The 12757-nt window shown below is 42.2% G+C and overlaps 1 protein-coding gene across 1 annotated transcript in view; it reads right to left on the reverse strand.

The window, feature by feature from the left end:
• The window catches only part of cfap77 (cilia and flagella associated protein 77), a 184877-nt gene that overhangs the window by 22540 nt on the left and 149580 nt on the right, over window positions 1–12757 (reverse strand). Inside the window, exon 6 of the mRNA XM_048559140.2 lies at window positions 4667–4768. Within this exon, the coding sequence (XP_048415097.1) occupies window positions 4667–4768 (102 nt within the window). The remainder of the gene's footprint in view (window positions 1–4666; window positions 4769–12757) is intronic.

Below are 12757 nucleotides of genomic sequence, written 5' to 3' on the forward strand. Positions count from 1 at the left end.
CTGTCTATAATCACTTCACAGGACCCTATGTGTAAATAATACCAGGTACCATAATTAAATTTCTTCCTAGGCTAAATGACATAATTGGTTAAAATTTTATAGATTAAGTGAACATAACTTCCTTGTTCCCATGAAGCTCCACAAATCAAACATTTTAAATTTCTTCGTACAGTTTCATAGCTTTTAAGATACAGCATTGATGTCCCCTCTAACACCAATCGTGGTCACCATGAAGGTCCTGCCTTCTCACCCCTGCTCCTTACCCAAGGCGTCATGATCCTCAAGTTAAATTCACCACTCTCTCTAATGAGAAAGCAGCACTACTGTCCTCTGGGACAATGGTGACTTTAGCTAACGCCAACACAGAAATGTGTGTTGCAGCAACAGTATTTTACACGTTTTGCAAATGATGATGAAATATGATAAGTTGCTGTGCTTTGATATTTTAATTTAATTAACTTTAATTATTTTGTTTGCATCTTGTCCTTCATTCACTCTGGCTCCATACCAGATACTTCTAGAGATTGAATATTGAGTAAAACTGAATTCAATATAATGTGATTTAACAGCAAAATTTCATTTTTGTACATGTACACGTAACACATTTGTGTAAACACAGGCCTGGATTTTTCCTTGATGAAATATATATGAAATGAGGAGAACAAGGGGAGATAATAGGCACAGTCACAGAAGTTAGTATGGCAACTTTGATCAGGGCAAAATACATCTTTGCGTGAGAGGTGAATATGGAAATGGAAAACATGACAAATTCACAAACATTAGAACAAAATGCTGACTCAGGGCTGATATTAAAGAGAATGGATGCATTTTTAGTAAGGAGTGATATGATAATAGGTTTAAAAAGGAAGTCAGTGCTTTGTGCCAAGGAAGCCATTTATCATGCTGGCATGGGCATGGATTCAGGCATAATTGTTTGGTAGGAGACAGGAGATGTGTCCTGTGGAAGAAAAGAGCATGTAAAGGCAGAGAAAAAGAGAGGAAAAGTCACAGAATCTGAGGGTCAGGTCTAAGTAAATGAAGGATTAAGGGCAATGGCTATGAAGTACATGAAGAATCTGCATAGGTAATTCCAAACTTGGAGATGGGAAAGTGTAATGGCATACTCATTCTTGAAGCTAGATATGATGTTAAAGGGGTTGAGGAAGAGGCTTTGAGGAGAAAATGTGTCATAGAGTAAAGAATTTGTGAGTTGTCCTTGTCCTGTAGGGTTACCCTGAAGTGGTAGAATGGTTGGGCTGTGTAATGTAGATATGGTAAAGCAGGACATGATCCAGTTTGATTGGATTTCGGATAACAAGACCAATACAACAACAAATGCACAAAATCCCAAACTTAAAAGTGTGATGTATCACACTTCACTGGGCTAGTGCACTGGGCATCAAGCTCTGCGAAACCCAGATTCATCTCAAAAGTTAAAGACTTTATGAAAGAATGCAAAATTGCCCCCAATTTTTCTGTGTATTCAAACTGAGGTTGACATAAAGCATGGACTAAGTTTCTGTATTTAACAAAAATGACTATTATTACAAAGACAGGGAAACAACTATGAACTGTTGACGTAAATGCTGCTAGTTAAAACTCTAACTAACTAACCCCTTATAAAATTCCCTCAGTACACATTACCAGACAGTCACAGAAAAACATTGCTATTATGAGTGGAGTGGGAGGACATGTTCAATGATCCCTGTCCCAAGGTATTGCTGAGTTGATCCTTCTGGTTTACCAGGATTTGTTGCTCTTCAATCTAACATTACCAGGTGCTTTCACGTGCTTGCAGGAGGTATAGACAGACTGGTCCTTATAAAGTCTCTGAGGAATTGGTTAAAAGCCATACCTTACAATAACTGGTGAAGCAAAATAAACTGGCTTTTTTAAGGCTTTACATACTTTTTAAAAGAAAGTCAGAATCTGCCTTTCCAGAGTTCTGATAGCTTCAGCTAGAGGAGCCAATTATGTCATTGTTGGTAAGGAGAAGGCCTTTGTTATTAACAACTGGTCAAAGCTTCGCAGACTCTTTAGCTAATTGTTGCTGGCTGAATTTAATTTATACACACACATGGTACCAGTTTGTCTGGTTGAGCAAACAACACTTACAATAAATACTTAGGCTTAGAATCCGTATCGTGTGGAAGCAAGGCCGTTTGGCCCATCAAGTCCACACTGACCTTCTGAAGGGCATTTCAGCCAGACTCACTCCTCTACCCTACCCCTTGTAACCTTGCATTTCCCACGGCTAATCCACCTAATCTACACATCTCGGACACTGGGTAATTTAGCATGGCCAATCCACCTAACCTGCACATTTTGGGACTGAGGCAGGAAACCAGACAACCCAGAGGAAACCCAAGCAGACGCAGGGAGTATGCGCAAACTCCATACATTGTTTGAGTGTGAAATCGAACCTAGGTCTCTGGTGCCATGAGGCAGCAGTGCTAACCACTGAACCACCATGCTGCCTACCGGTAACTTGCATTTTAAAAAGTACAGCAATCCCTTCTACAGTTCTCGGTTTTTAAAACAGACCTTTTCCCATTCAACCCCACAATCAAAAATACAGAAATATAATAAAATATGCAGTCTTTACAGAAAGGTTAATTATACAAGGGGAACTGTAACGGTGAGAGATAGTAATGTCGAGACAAGGGCATTAAAGGTGAGAGCTGGGGTTAATGGTGAAGGATAAATAAGTGGAAAACTAAAATTTAAAATGATTCAGGAAAGTACAGGGAAAGGAACATGTAAATAATCGAATGAAACTGAATAGTCATCTGTGTTTTAAAATTTGTATGATTCTTTAAACAAAATTTGGTGAGGGAGGGAGAAAACATTAAGTATGAAATTATTTCAATTTATTCAGCCTTTTATAAATTGTAGAGTCTGAAATGAATATTATACAGTAATAAGTTTTGTTGGAATTAAAGTAGTTTATATTGCTGGAAAGTCCTAACAACTGCATCTAGTTACAGATGCTATGTTGTGCTGAGCTCAGATGTGGAAGTTGGAATCAGTCAGGCCTGAAATGTGAATAACAGCTGTCCAAGTCTGGTCATTAGACACTTTACAATATCAGCAAGAACCACAGATTTACAGTAAAAGTAAAGAATACAGGGTGGAAATTTTGATATGTACCTGCCATCTGAAGACTGAGGCTTGAGATGTCACCAGACAGGGCCTCAGGCTTCATTTCAGTGGAGTTACCACTGCACAAACAGCACAATCCAGAGGAAACTTTGATTAAATCATGCCTGGTAGAGAATTATTGAAGCCTAGATACAGGGTTAGAGACTACGGGCATGGGAGGGGAGGACAGGAGGCTGGGCACTGGAATTACATAATAGTACAAGAGGATAGGAGGGGAGGATTGTAATTACATAATGGGGACAGACAGCCAGGAGGAAGGTAAAGTCTCAACATTCTGTGAAGTCTGTAGAGAATTGTAGAATCATACAGTACAGAACTGTGAGACTCTTCAACCAATCAATTCTGTACTGCCAAAACTATGCTACATTTAGACGGGTCCTACTTTCCAGCACATGATCCAAGAGCTCTTAAATTTGCAATTTTAAAGGTTGTCAGGTTACCCTTCTCTGCTACCCTCTCAAACAGTGCATTCCAGACCCCACCATTCTCTAGATGAAAACAATTTTCCTCAATTCCCCTTAAACTTCCTGCCTTTCACCTTAAAAATATGCCACCTTGATACTGAGCCTAAGGAGAATAGCTGCTTTCTATCCACGCCCTTCATAATGTTATACACCTCTATCAGGAGACCCCTCAACCTTCTCTACTCCAAAGAAAACAACCAGTGTTTATCCAGGCACTCTTCATTGCTAAAGCACTCTGTCCCAGGCAACATCCTGGTGAACCTCCGCTGCAGACACTCTGGTATAATCAGGATCTTCCTAAAGGGCAGTAACCAGAACAGCATACAGTACTCCAAAATTCTGCACAGCTCCAACACACCCTCCCTGCTCTGACAATCTATGCCTCGACTGATAAAGGCAAGTGTCCCATATGCCTTCTTCGTCACTTTATTAACCTATCATGCCATCTTCAGGGATTTGTGGACAAACACTCCAATATCCCTTTGTTCGTCTGAACTTCCTAGTGTCCAAACATTGAGTCCTTCCTCATCACTTCTTCCAAAGCACATCATCTCACAATCATCAGAGTTAAATTCCATCTGACCACCTGATCAATTTGCGTATTTGCTCTTGTAATGTAAGACTTTCTCCTTACTGTCAACCACTCGGCCAATCTTTGTTGGCCACATTATATCATGCCCCTCGGTATCGGTAAGTTGTGTATTATCTTTAAATTGTGCAAGTCATGGGACCATGTGCTTCAGTAAATTTCCTGTATTACACTGACGAGAGAAAGGCTGTCAAAATTGTTATAAAGGCTGTGGAAAGACTGCAGAGGAACCAAAAAGATGCTGCAAATTCATGTACTCATATTGGGTTGTTACTGGTTGTTACACAAAGATCTCTTTAACAGGACCTTTAATTGCATAGCTGTGGATTGTACTGGAAACAAGGGTCACACATTTATCCATGTTATAGCACACTGCATCACTAAAGAAATAAGCATTGAATAATAGCATATTAGCTTTATAAAGGGTGGACATAACACACAACCATCTTACCTTCTGGTAGCGTTTTGGATGCACTATTGGTGCAGGGTCCACTTTTGGTACTGCTTTGCTCAGTACTGCTGCACGGGTTTGATAATTCTTTACGAGGGTGACCTACAAATGTAAAATGTGGATATACTAAAATTAAAACCATCACCATCAAATAGATTAGGGTGCAGCCAAAATTAAGTCAATTTAATCTGATTCAGCATCTAAGTAACTTCTTAGTGGAATCTTGATACTGGAATCTTGATTAATATGTTCTTTCATTGTATGGTGGGAAGAAACTTGGGCTGAATTTCCACAAATTTTGGCTAAATGTCAACTGTGAGGTGTTTAATGGATGGTTTCTCTTTGAGAGCTCAAGCCAGTTGTCTTGTGCAATCTTACAATGTCCATTTCAGTAAGTATGCACTACTCTGCTCTTGTGCTTGTTGGTGCTGAGTCCTTTCAGTATTATGTTTATTATATTACCATCACATTACCTGCTGCTGGTACTATATTTCAATCCCAGTTGTGCACCAATTCAAACAGTGCAAAATCTTCATATGGTTGCATCATGCCAAACATCCAATAAGGATCAATTTTGGGAAGTTTCATGAAGGGTTTCTAGCTGTGAGCTCTAGCAAGGTACTTCACACAATTCTCCACTGTTTCACCCCATTAAATACACACCACAACTCCACGGTGCCACTCTCACCCTATCCTGTGCTTAGCAACAGCAAAATGATTGTCAGTGCTGGGACCTTCTATGTTCATGCCGAGGGTTCTATGTATAAAAATCAGTTGCGCACCATGACAAATGCTGCCAGTTGGGTTGGGTGCAATGTCCGTTGTCTGGAGGAATGCACAGTGAGGATAAGTCTATCATCTTCTCTATGCTACCTGAAAGTAAATCTGCCGTTGTACCCATTTCCCACTAAAGATCATGGTCTAACAATCTTCCCTCAAAGGCTCCCACCCAGCTGATCCTGCCAAACAACCGCCCTCTGTACTTCCTACTCATTTAGGTCACACCACCTTGCCTGATTGATGAAGGATATCTCCCCTGACTGTGTGCCTTGGCTGCCTAACATGACTAATTGCTTAACTATCTGTGCATGCTAAAGGGTAAAAGAAAAGCAAGGAAGGTAGAGATGATCTGAGCATCCAAATAGACTCAATGTGAATTAGTGCCAAAAAGGAATCTAAGATTTTAGTTTAAATGCATGAGATGGGTGCCTGTCCTTGTGCAATAAGTAGCCTGGCATTAACATTGCAATATAAGGTGTCAATGACATATTGAAGTGCTGAACTGTATTAAAAGTGAGTCCAACATGTGCCTTGGTGATGTGGTGAGATTTTGCCAATACCAACTTTCGTAGATGGAGGGTGCCAATGGAGCTTGCCCTAAGATGATGTGAAATATTGGCCAAGATGGGCCTGAGTTGCAGCTACCAGGTACCCATTCAGACTTTCATGTTGAGAATTGTTGCCATCTGGTTTTCACCACTGCCTGGGAAAATAGTAAAATGCACATAAATCAGGCAAGATTGGGTAATAATGAGATATTGATGCTTGCAAATAGGAGACCAATTTCTCAGTGTTGAAAATCTCATTTTTTCACTCTCACTATATTGCACCAATTGAGCTTTTTAATGCCTATGTCATTCAGGAGTAAAGAAAATGCTGCACTTGGTTCCACTGTGTGAAACATGACAAGGATGGCAGATAGAGGCAAATTGGTACCCTACTTTGCTGACAGGAACTTTATATATGGTGTGATGGCCAGAAAGGTCCTTCTTTTTCCTCAGTAATGCCCGAGGAGATAACGACACCAGACTCTGCTGGACTGTTTCCAAGTTATCACCCTGGTTGGTAGGCTGGAAGAACGTCCAGTGATGCAGGAGGAATGTTAAAGATGTTCTGTGCTCTGCAATGCTTAGTGCCACCATCTTCTCTCTGCTATCTCACACTCACCATAACTTTGCCACTGTACCCAACTCTCTTGTGAACAACTATTACAGATGTATCAGCATCACACCTGAATGGTTCTCACCCACACCAAACCCCCAAATTGTCGACCCTTCCTGCCCTCTGCTTTTCCTGCTCACTAATTCAGGATTCCTCATCAGCTTTTATCTACCTCCACCAACAGGTGTGTCAGGTGTTCATCTCACTCGATCCCTTCTTTAGTCTCACTGCAGTAGAAATCAGGTATGTAAGTATTCAAATAAGAGCAAGTGTAGATAATTCTGCCCTTGAGACTGCTTCACTGTTCAACAAAATCCAAGTTTACTTGTTTGTGTTTTGAAACCTACATTCCCAGAGACAGCCTTGACAGGTGTTAGGGTGCTTGACATTCATCTGCTCACCCCTCTGAGAAGAAAATCCTTGCATGATTGGGAGAGAACCACAATTGCTCATTTGGAAATGCTGAGACCTCCATGTCTCATCATTCAAGTAAGAATGATTGTCAAATACTGTACTGCTCTCCCATTTCCACCATTGGGAATCCCAACATGCCGTTGCCCTTTGTGGAACTCAAAAAATTTGAACGCATCCACATAGCCATCGCATGAAGAAATATGCACCTTTAGACAACACGTCCTCCACCTCTGAGGACAAAGTCACAGACTCCTGAGAAGATGCACCATTAAAACTGTCTCCTGTATCCTTCACCAGCTCAAAAGCTGATACCTCGATGATCACATCACTGACACGTCACTGCAAGTGGACAAGAATAAAACACCCCAGATCTCTGGCACTTAGAGGACTGGTGGAGACTGGGAAGCCTGTTCACCCCAGGCAGAAGAGGACCTAACGGTGTCAGCCATTAATAACTGTTAAAATACACAAGCGCACACAGGAGCAGCAGGCAGATTGTTTGGAGACACTCAGGAAACTGGATCCAAAGTTAGAGGAGGCCACCAAATCTCTCTGTGCCATTCTGACTCCTGCATACCTATGCCTGCCTGTCTCCCAAGGACTCCAAACACTTATTGGCTGCCAGAGATGGACATAGATCCGATCTCCATCGCTGTTGGCATTAGTGGCCAACCCTGATGGCAAAGTAACAGGGCGACAGAAAACCTTGACCTCATTCCAGATGGTCTTTTTCACAAGGAGACAAGGTGGTATCAGTAGCACACATCCAGAGGAGGAATTCGCATGCAGGCCTCCTAGAAATCTCATCTCAGGACACTGTGGACCATCCACATGCCTGTGAATCTCGACTCTGTGGTAGTTCAACTTTAGAAGGATGCATTTGCATCTGGTCATGACATTCTCAGCATTTCTGAGCCATCTAGCAACAAATGCCCCCAGGGTTATCCATACAAATCCTCAAGGCCAACTGGATTCACTATAGGTCAATCTTGTTCAAGCCCAACTGCAGACCCTGGTACTGCACTAAGAGGTAGAGGGAAAGGAAGGAAAAAGAAAGCTTTATGAGGGCACATAGGTGGTACAAGTGACACCATTATAAACAGATGTAAGTATAAGTTTATTTTACATCATCACCTGTATGATCAACTCTCTCTTTAGCTGCATTTACAAAATTGAAGGTAGAAAGGGTAGCCATCCTTAGCATTACATGAGGTTACACCCCTGTCTGAATGATAGCTATCCTTTCTGTAGTGCCCTTACTAACATTGTCAATATTGAATGAGGAAGTATTGGATATTGTGAAGGCATCCATCAGTTTGTGATACTAACTTCTATGAAACAATTGGAAAAATGAAGGAAGAACAAACCAGTGAGCTGCATTTACAGTTTGAAAAACAGCGAATGCTTGCCTCTCCACCAACAATACATCTACAGCCAATGAATGATGGCTTTACCCAGCTCAGTTCTTTGAAAGCTGTAGCCAAAATATGGATTGCTTGAGCTGACACTGCTGTGCTGTAGAGTGGTAAATATCACGTCCCTCCTGATGAACATTCTCATTTTTTGCCTTGGTACAATATTACAGCATCACAGACACTTGTTGACCGTCACATTGCCTCACTGCACTTTCTAGTTTTTTTTTAGAGTGCAGCATGCAAACTGTAGTGAGTGTAACAAGGTCAGCCAGGTGGACCTCATAGAATATGAGTTCCCTGACTGGGGTCATTAATCTGGTCGAATCAGGGAGCCCTGGCTGACAGATAAAAACAGGTGTGTCAGACATTCTGACGTTTCGGGCCTGGATCCTTCATCAGATGATCATCTCCCTGATGAAGGGTCCAGGCCCGAAACGTCAGCTTTTGTGCTCCTGAGATGCTGCTTGGCCTGCTGTGTTCATCCAGCCTCACATTTTATTATCTTGGATTCTCCAGCATCTGCAGTTCCCATTATCTCTGTCAGACATTCTGTCACTCTGAGAGCTGGATCAGTGTCAAGGACTTTCCATGTGTAAATAAAGTGTGACTGGTGACGGAATACTGGCCTCTGTGTAGTTATTTCAGTGGTAATGACTATAAAGCACACTCCTGAAGAAATTCATTTGCAACAGTCGTCTTTGAGTTGGGGTAAGCATTTCAGGCATCATGCCATTATTTAGGAAGCTTGACTTGTTTGATCTTGCTATCGAAGACGAGGCCCAGTATGTAAAAAGAATGTATTATTTTCTCTAGGCAAATGACATTGGGGCAGATGGAAAGCAATGAGCTAATCTCTTGACAGCTTGTAGACCCACAGCCTCTTCAGTTATTAGGAGCCTAACTTTCCCTGAGGCACCAGACACTAAAACCTTTCAAGAGCTGGTGGATTTACTTGAGGAGCATTATGACCCCTGAGCCTCGCCTAATTCTGAGATACTGTTAATTTTACTTGGCAATTCAAGAACCAGGGGAATCCATATTGGGATTCTTGACGAGGTTAAGATGACAGACAGAAGCATGTGATTTTGATTTAACCCTTAATGAGATGCTGAGAGACCATTTGGTCTATGGGATTAATAATGTAACCATCCAAAAGAGCCTACTGGACTTCAAGCTGGCACTACAACCGGCTTTATCACTGGAAAATGTGACAAATGGAGCAATGAGTTGCAGGGTATTCTGTTGGAAGTGGCCAGCCTCCCCACTCTGACTAAGCTTGGGGAACACTACTTGAGTGAAGGCAATTGCATTGCCTCACTCAGGACATAACCAGGCAGAAAGACTCTAGGTCAGCCCACAGCAAAACCTCAAAACAAAACCAAGCCTCAGTGAAATGGTTAAAGTTTTGTCCATGATCTGGGCCACCAAGCCTAGGTAGTCACTGCTGGTATGAAGACTTGAGACAGCAAAGGAGTCCCACTAAACCTAAATTGAGTAACAGAACTCATAGACCAATATCCAGGAAAGTGCATGCCTTGGAAAGTCCGCCTACACCTGGTTTGGAACAGTTAAATTGCTTAGCAATATCCAAATCAGAACCAATCAAAATAAATGTCTGGTTAAATGGTCACCCAGTTGGAAAGGAGGTTGATACCGGCGTGGCCATTTCAGTGATCGCAGGACTAGTCTTTAATAAAATTCACTCTGGACTCCAACACTTAAGCTTGTGCAAGACCTTGGCTGGACTGAGAACATACACTGGGGAACCTTTACAGATTAAGGGTACAATTTTGGTACTGGTTTCTTATGAGAAGCAGCGGCTTCTGGTTCAGTTACCACAAATTGTAGTAAAAGGTTCAGGCCCAACCTCGATGCGACAAAATTGGTTGAAAAAGATTCACATAGATTGGCTTATGTTGTTTTGGTTGGGAAATGGCTGCCTGAGTGAAATCCTAATTAAATACTCAGAAGTCTTTCTGGAAGGTCTTGGGACTATCAAAGGAGCAAAGACCACCTTTAATGTGGCCACCCCTCCCCCCACTGCATCCCAAAACCAGCCCAGCTCATCCCCGCCTCCCTAACCTGTTCTTCCTCTCTCCTATCCCCTCCTCCCACCTCAAGCCATATCCCATTTCCTACCTCCTCACCTCATCCTGCCCCCTTGACCTGTCTGTCGTCCCTGGACTGAACTATCCCCTCCCTACCTCCCCAGCTATACTCACCTCTACAGGCTCCATCCCTGCCCCTTTAACTTGTTTGTCTCCTCTCCACTTGTCTTCTCCTCAATCCACCTCCGATCCACCTCCCCCTCTCTCTCTATTTATTTCAGAGCCCTCTCCCCATCCCCCTTTTCTGATGAAGGATCTAGGTCCAAAACACAGCTTTTGTGCTCCTGAGATGCTACTTGGCCTGTTGTGTTCATCCAGCTCCACACATTGTTATCTTGGATTCTCCAGCATCTGCAGTTCCCATTGTCTCTATCCACTTGGGTGGCAGCTTTCAGGGAACTGTGGATATGAATCTAAAGATCCCTCTGCTCCTCCACACTGCCAAGAATCTTTCCGTTAACGATGTATTCTGCTTTCAAGTTTTTCCTTCCAAAATGAATGACTTCACACTTTTCAGGGTCAAACTCCATCTGCATCTCAGCCCAGCTCTGCATCCTATTAAGACTGAGATGAGAAAGAATCTCTTCTCTCAGACGATAATAAAATGTGAGGCTGGATGAACACAACAGGCCAAGCAGCATCTCAGGAGCACAAAAGCTGACGTTTCGGGCCTAGACCCTTCATCATTTGTGCTCCTGAGATGCTGCTTGGCCTGCTGTGTTCATCCAGCCTCACATTTTATTATCTTGGAATTCTCCAGCATCTGCAGTTCCCATTATCTCTCTTCTCTCAGACGGTTGTGAGCCTTTGGAATTCCTTGCCAAAGACAGCTCTGTGGCCAGAGTCCTTGTGTATATTTAAGGCTGAGATAGATAGATTCTCAGTCAGTAAGGGAGTCAAGGATTATGGGGAAAGGGGAGGAAAGTGGATATTAAGAATGTTAGATCAGCCATGATCAAATTGAAAGATGCAGCAGGTTTGAGAGGCTGAATGGCTTACCCTTATTCCAATTTCTTATGGTCTTATAGTTTCCCTTTCTGGGAGAGATTAGAATTGGAATCTCAGAATAAGGGATCACATTCTTAAGAAAGGGATGAGAATGATTTTTATTTTCCTCAGAGGATAGTGAATCAATGGAATTCTTTCCTGTAGATGACTGTTGTGACTGAGTAATTAAGTATATTCAAGGCTGAAATAGATTTTTAATCAAGGGAATCAAAGTTATGGGGAAGGGGCAGGAAAATGGAGTTGAGGATTTTCAATTCACTCATGATCTCACTGAACGGTAGAGCAGAGCCAATGAGCTGAATGGCCTATGTCTTATGGGAAATCACGTTTAACTAACTTCCTGGAGTTTTTTGAAGAGGTAACAGAAAAGCTCAATGAGGGTAACTTTGATGTGATGTAAATGGATTTCCAGAAGGCATTTGATACTGTGCCATATAACAGGCTTGTGAGGCAAGTTTTAGGTTATGGTATAAAGGGGACTGTAGTAACATGGACACAAAATTAGTTGAGTGATTGGAAACAGAGTAATGGTCAATGGATAGTTTTTGGGCTGGAGGAAGCTCTGTAACGGGATTTCCCAGAGGTCGGTTTTGGGACCTTGCTTTTCCTAATATATATTAATAATATGGGTCTTGGCTTCAGGGCATAATTTAAAAGTTTACAGATGACACAACGTAGAATTGTAAACCATGAGGAGGAGAATGTAGAACTCCAAGAAGACATGAACAATTTGGTGAAGGGGCAGATAGGTGGAAGATGTGGTTCAATGCAAAGAGGTGTGAGGTGATGTGCTTTAATAGGAAGAACATTACAAAATATAAAATGGAGGGGTACAATTATAAAGGGAACGGAGGAGCAGAGGGACAATAGACAATAGGTGCTGGAGTAGGCCATTCGGCCCTTCGAGCCTGCACCACCATTCATTATGATCATGGCTGATCATCTGATCATCCACAATCAGTATCCTGTTCCTGCCTTATCCCCATAACCCTTGATTCCACTATCTTTGAGAGCTCTATCCATTTCTTTTTAGAAAGTATCCAGAGACTTGGCCTCCTGGGGCAGAGTATTCCATATATCCACCACTCTCTGGGTGAAGAAGTTTTTCCTCAACACTGTTCTAAATGGCCTACCCCTTATTTTTAAACTGTGTTCTCTGGTTCTGGACTCACCCATCAGTGGAAACATGCTTCCTGCCTCCACAG

This window comes from Stegostoma tigrinum, chromosome 29 (genome assembly GCF_030684315.1).
Source record: "Stegostoma tigrinum isolate sSteTig4 chromosome 29, sSteTig4.hap1, whole genome shotgun sequence".
In the NCBI taxonomy this organism is placed as follows: Eukaryota; Metazoa; Chordata; class Chondrichthyes; order Orectolobiformes; family Stegostomatidae; genus Stegostoma; species Stegostoma tigrinum.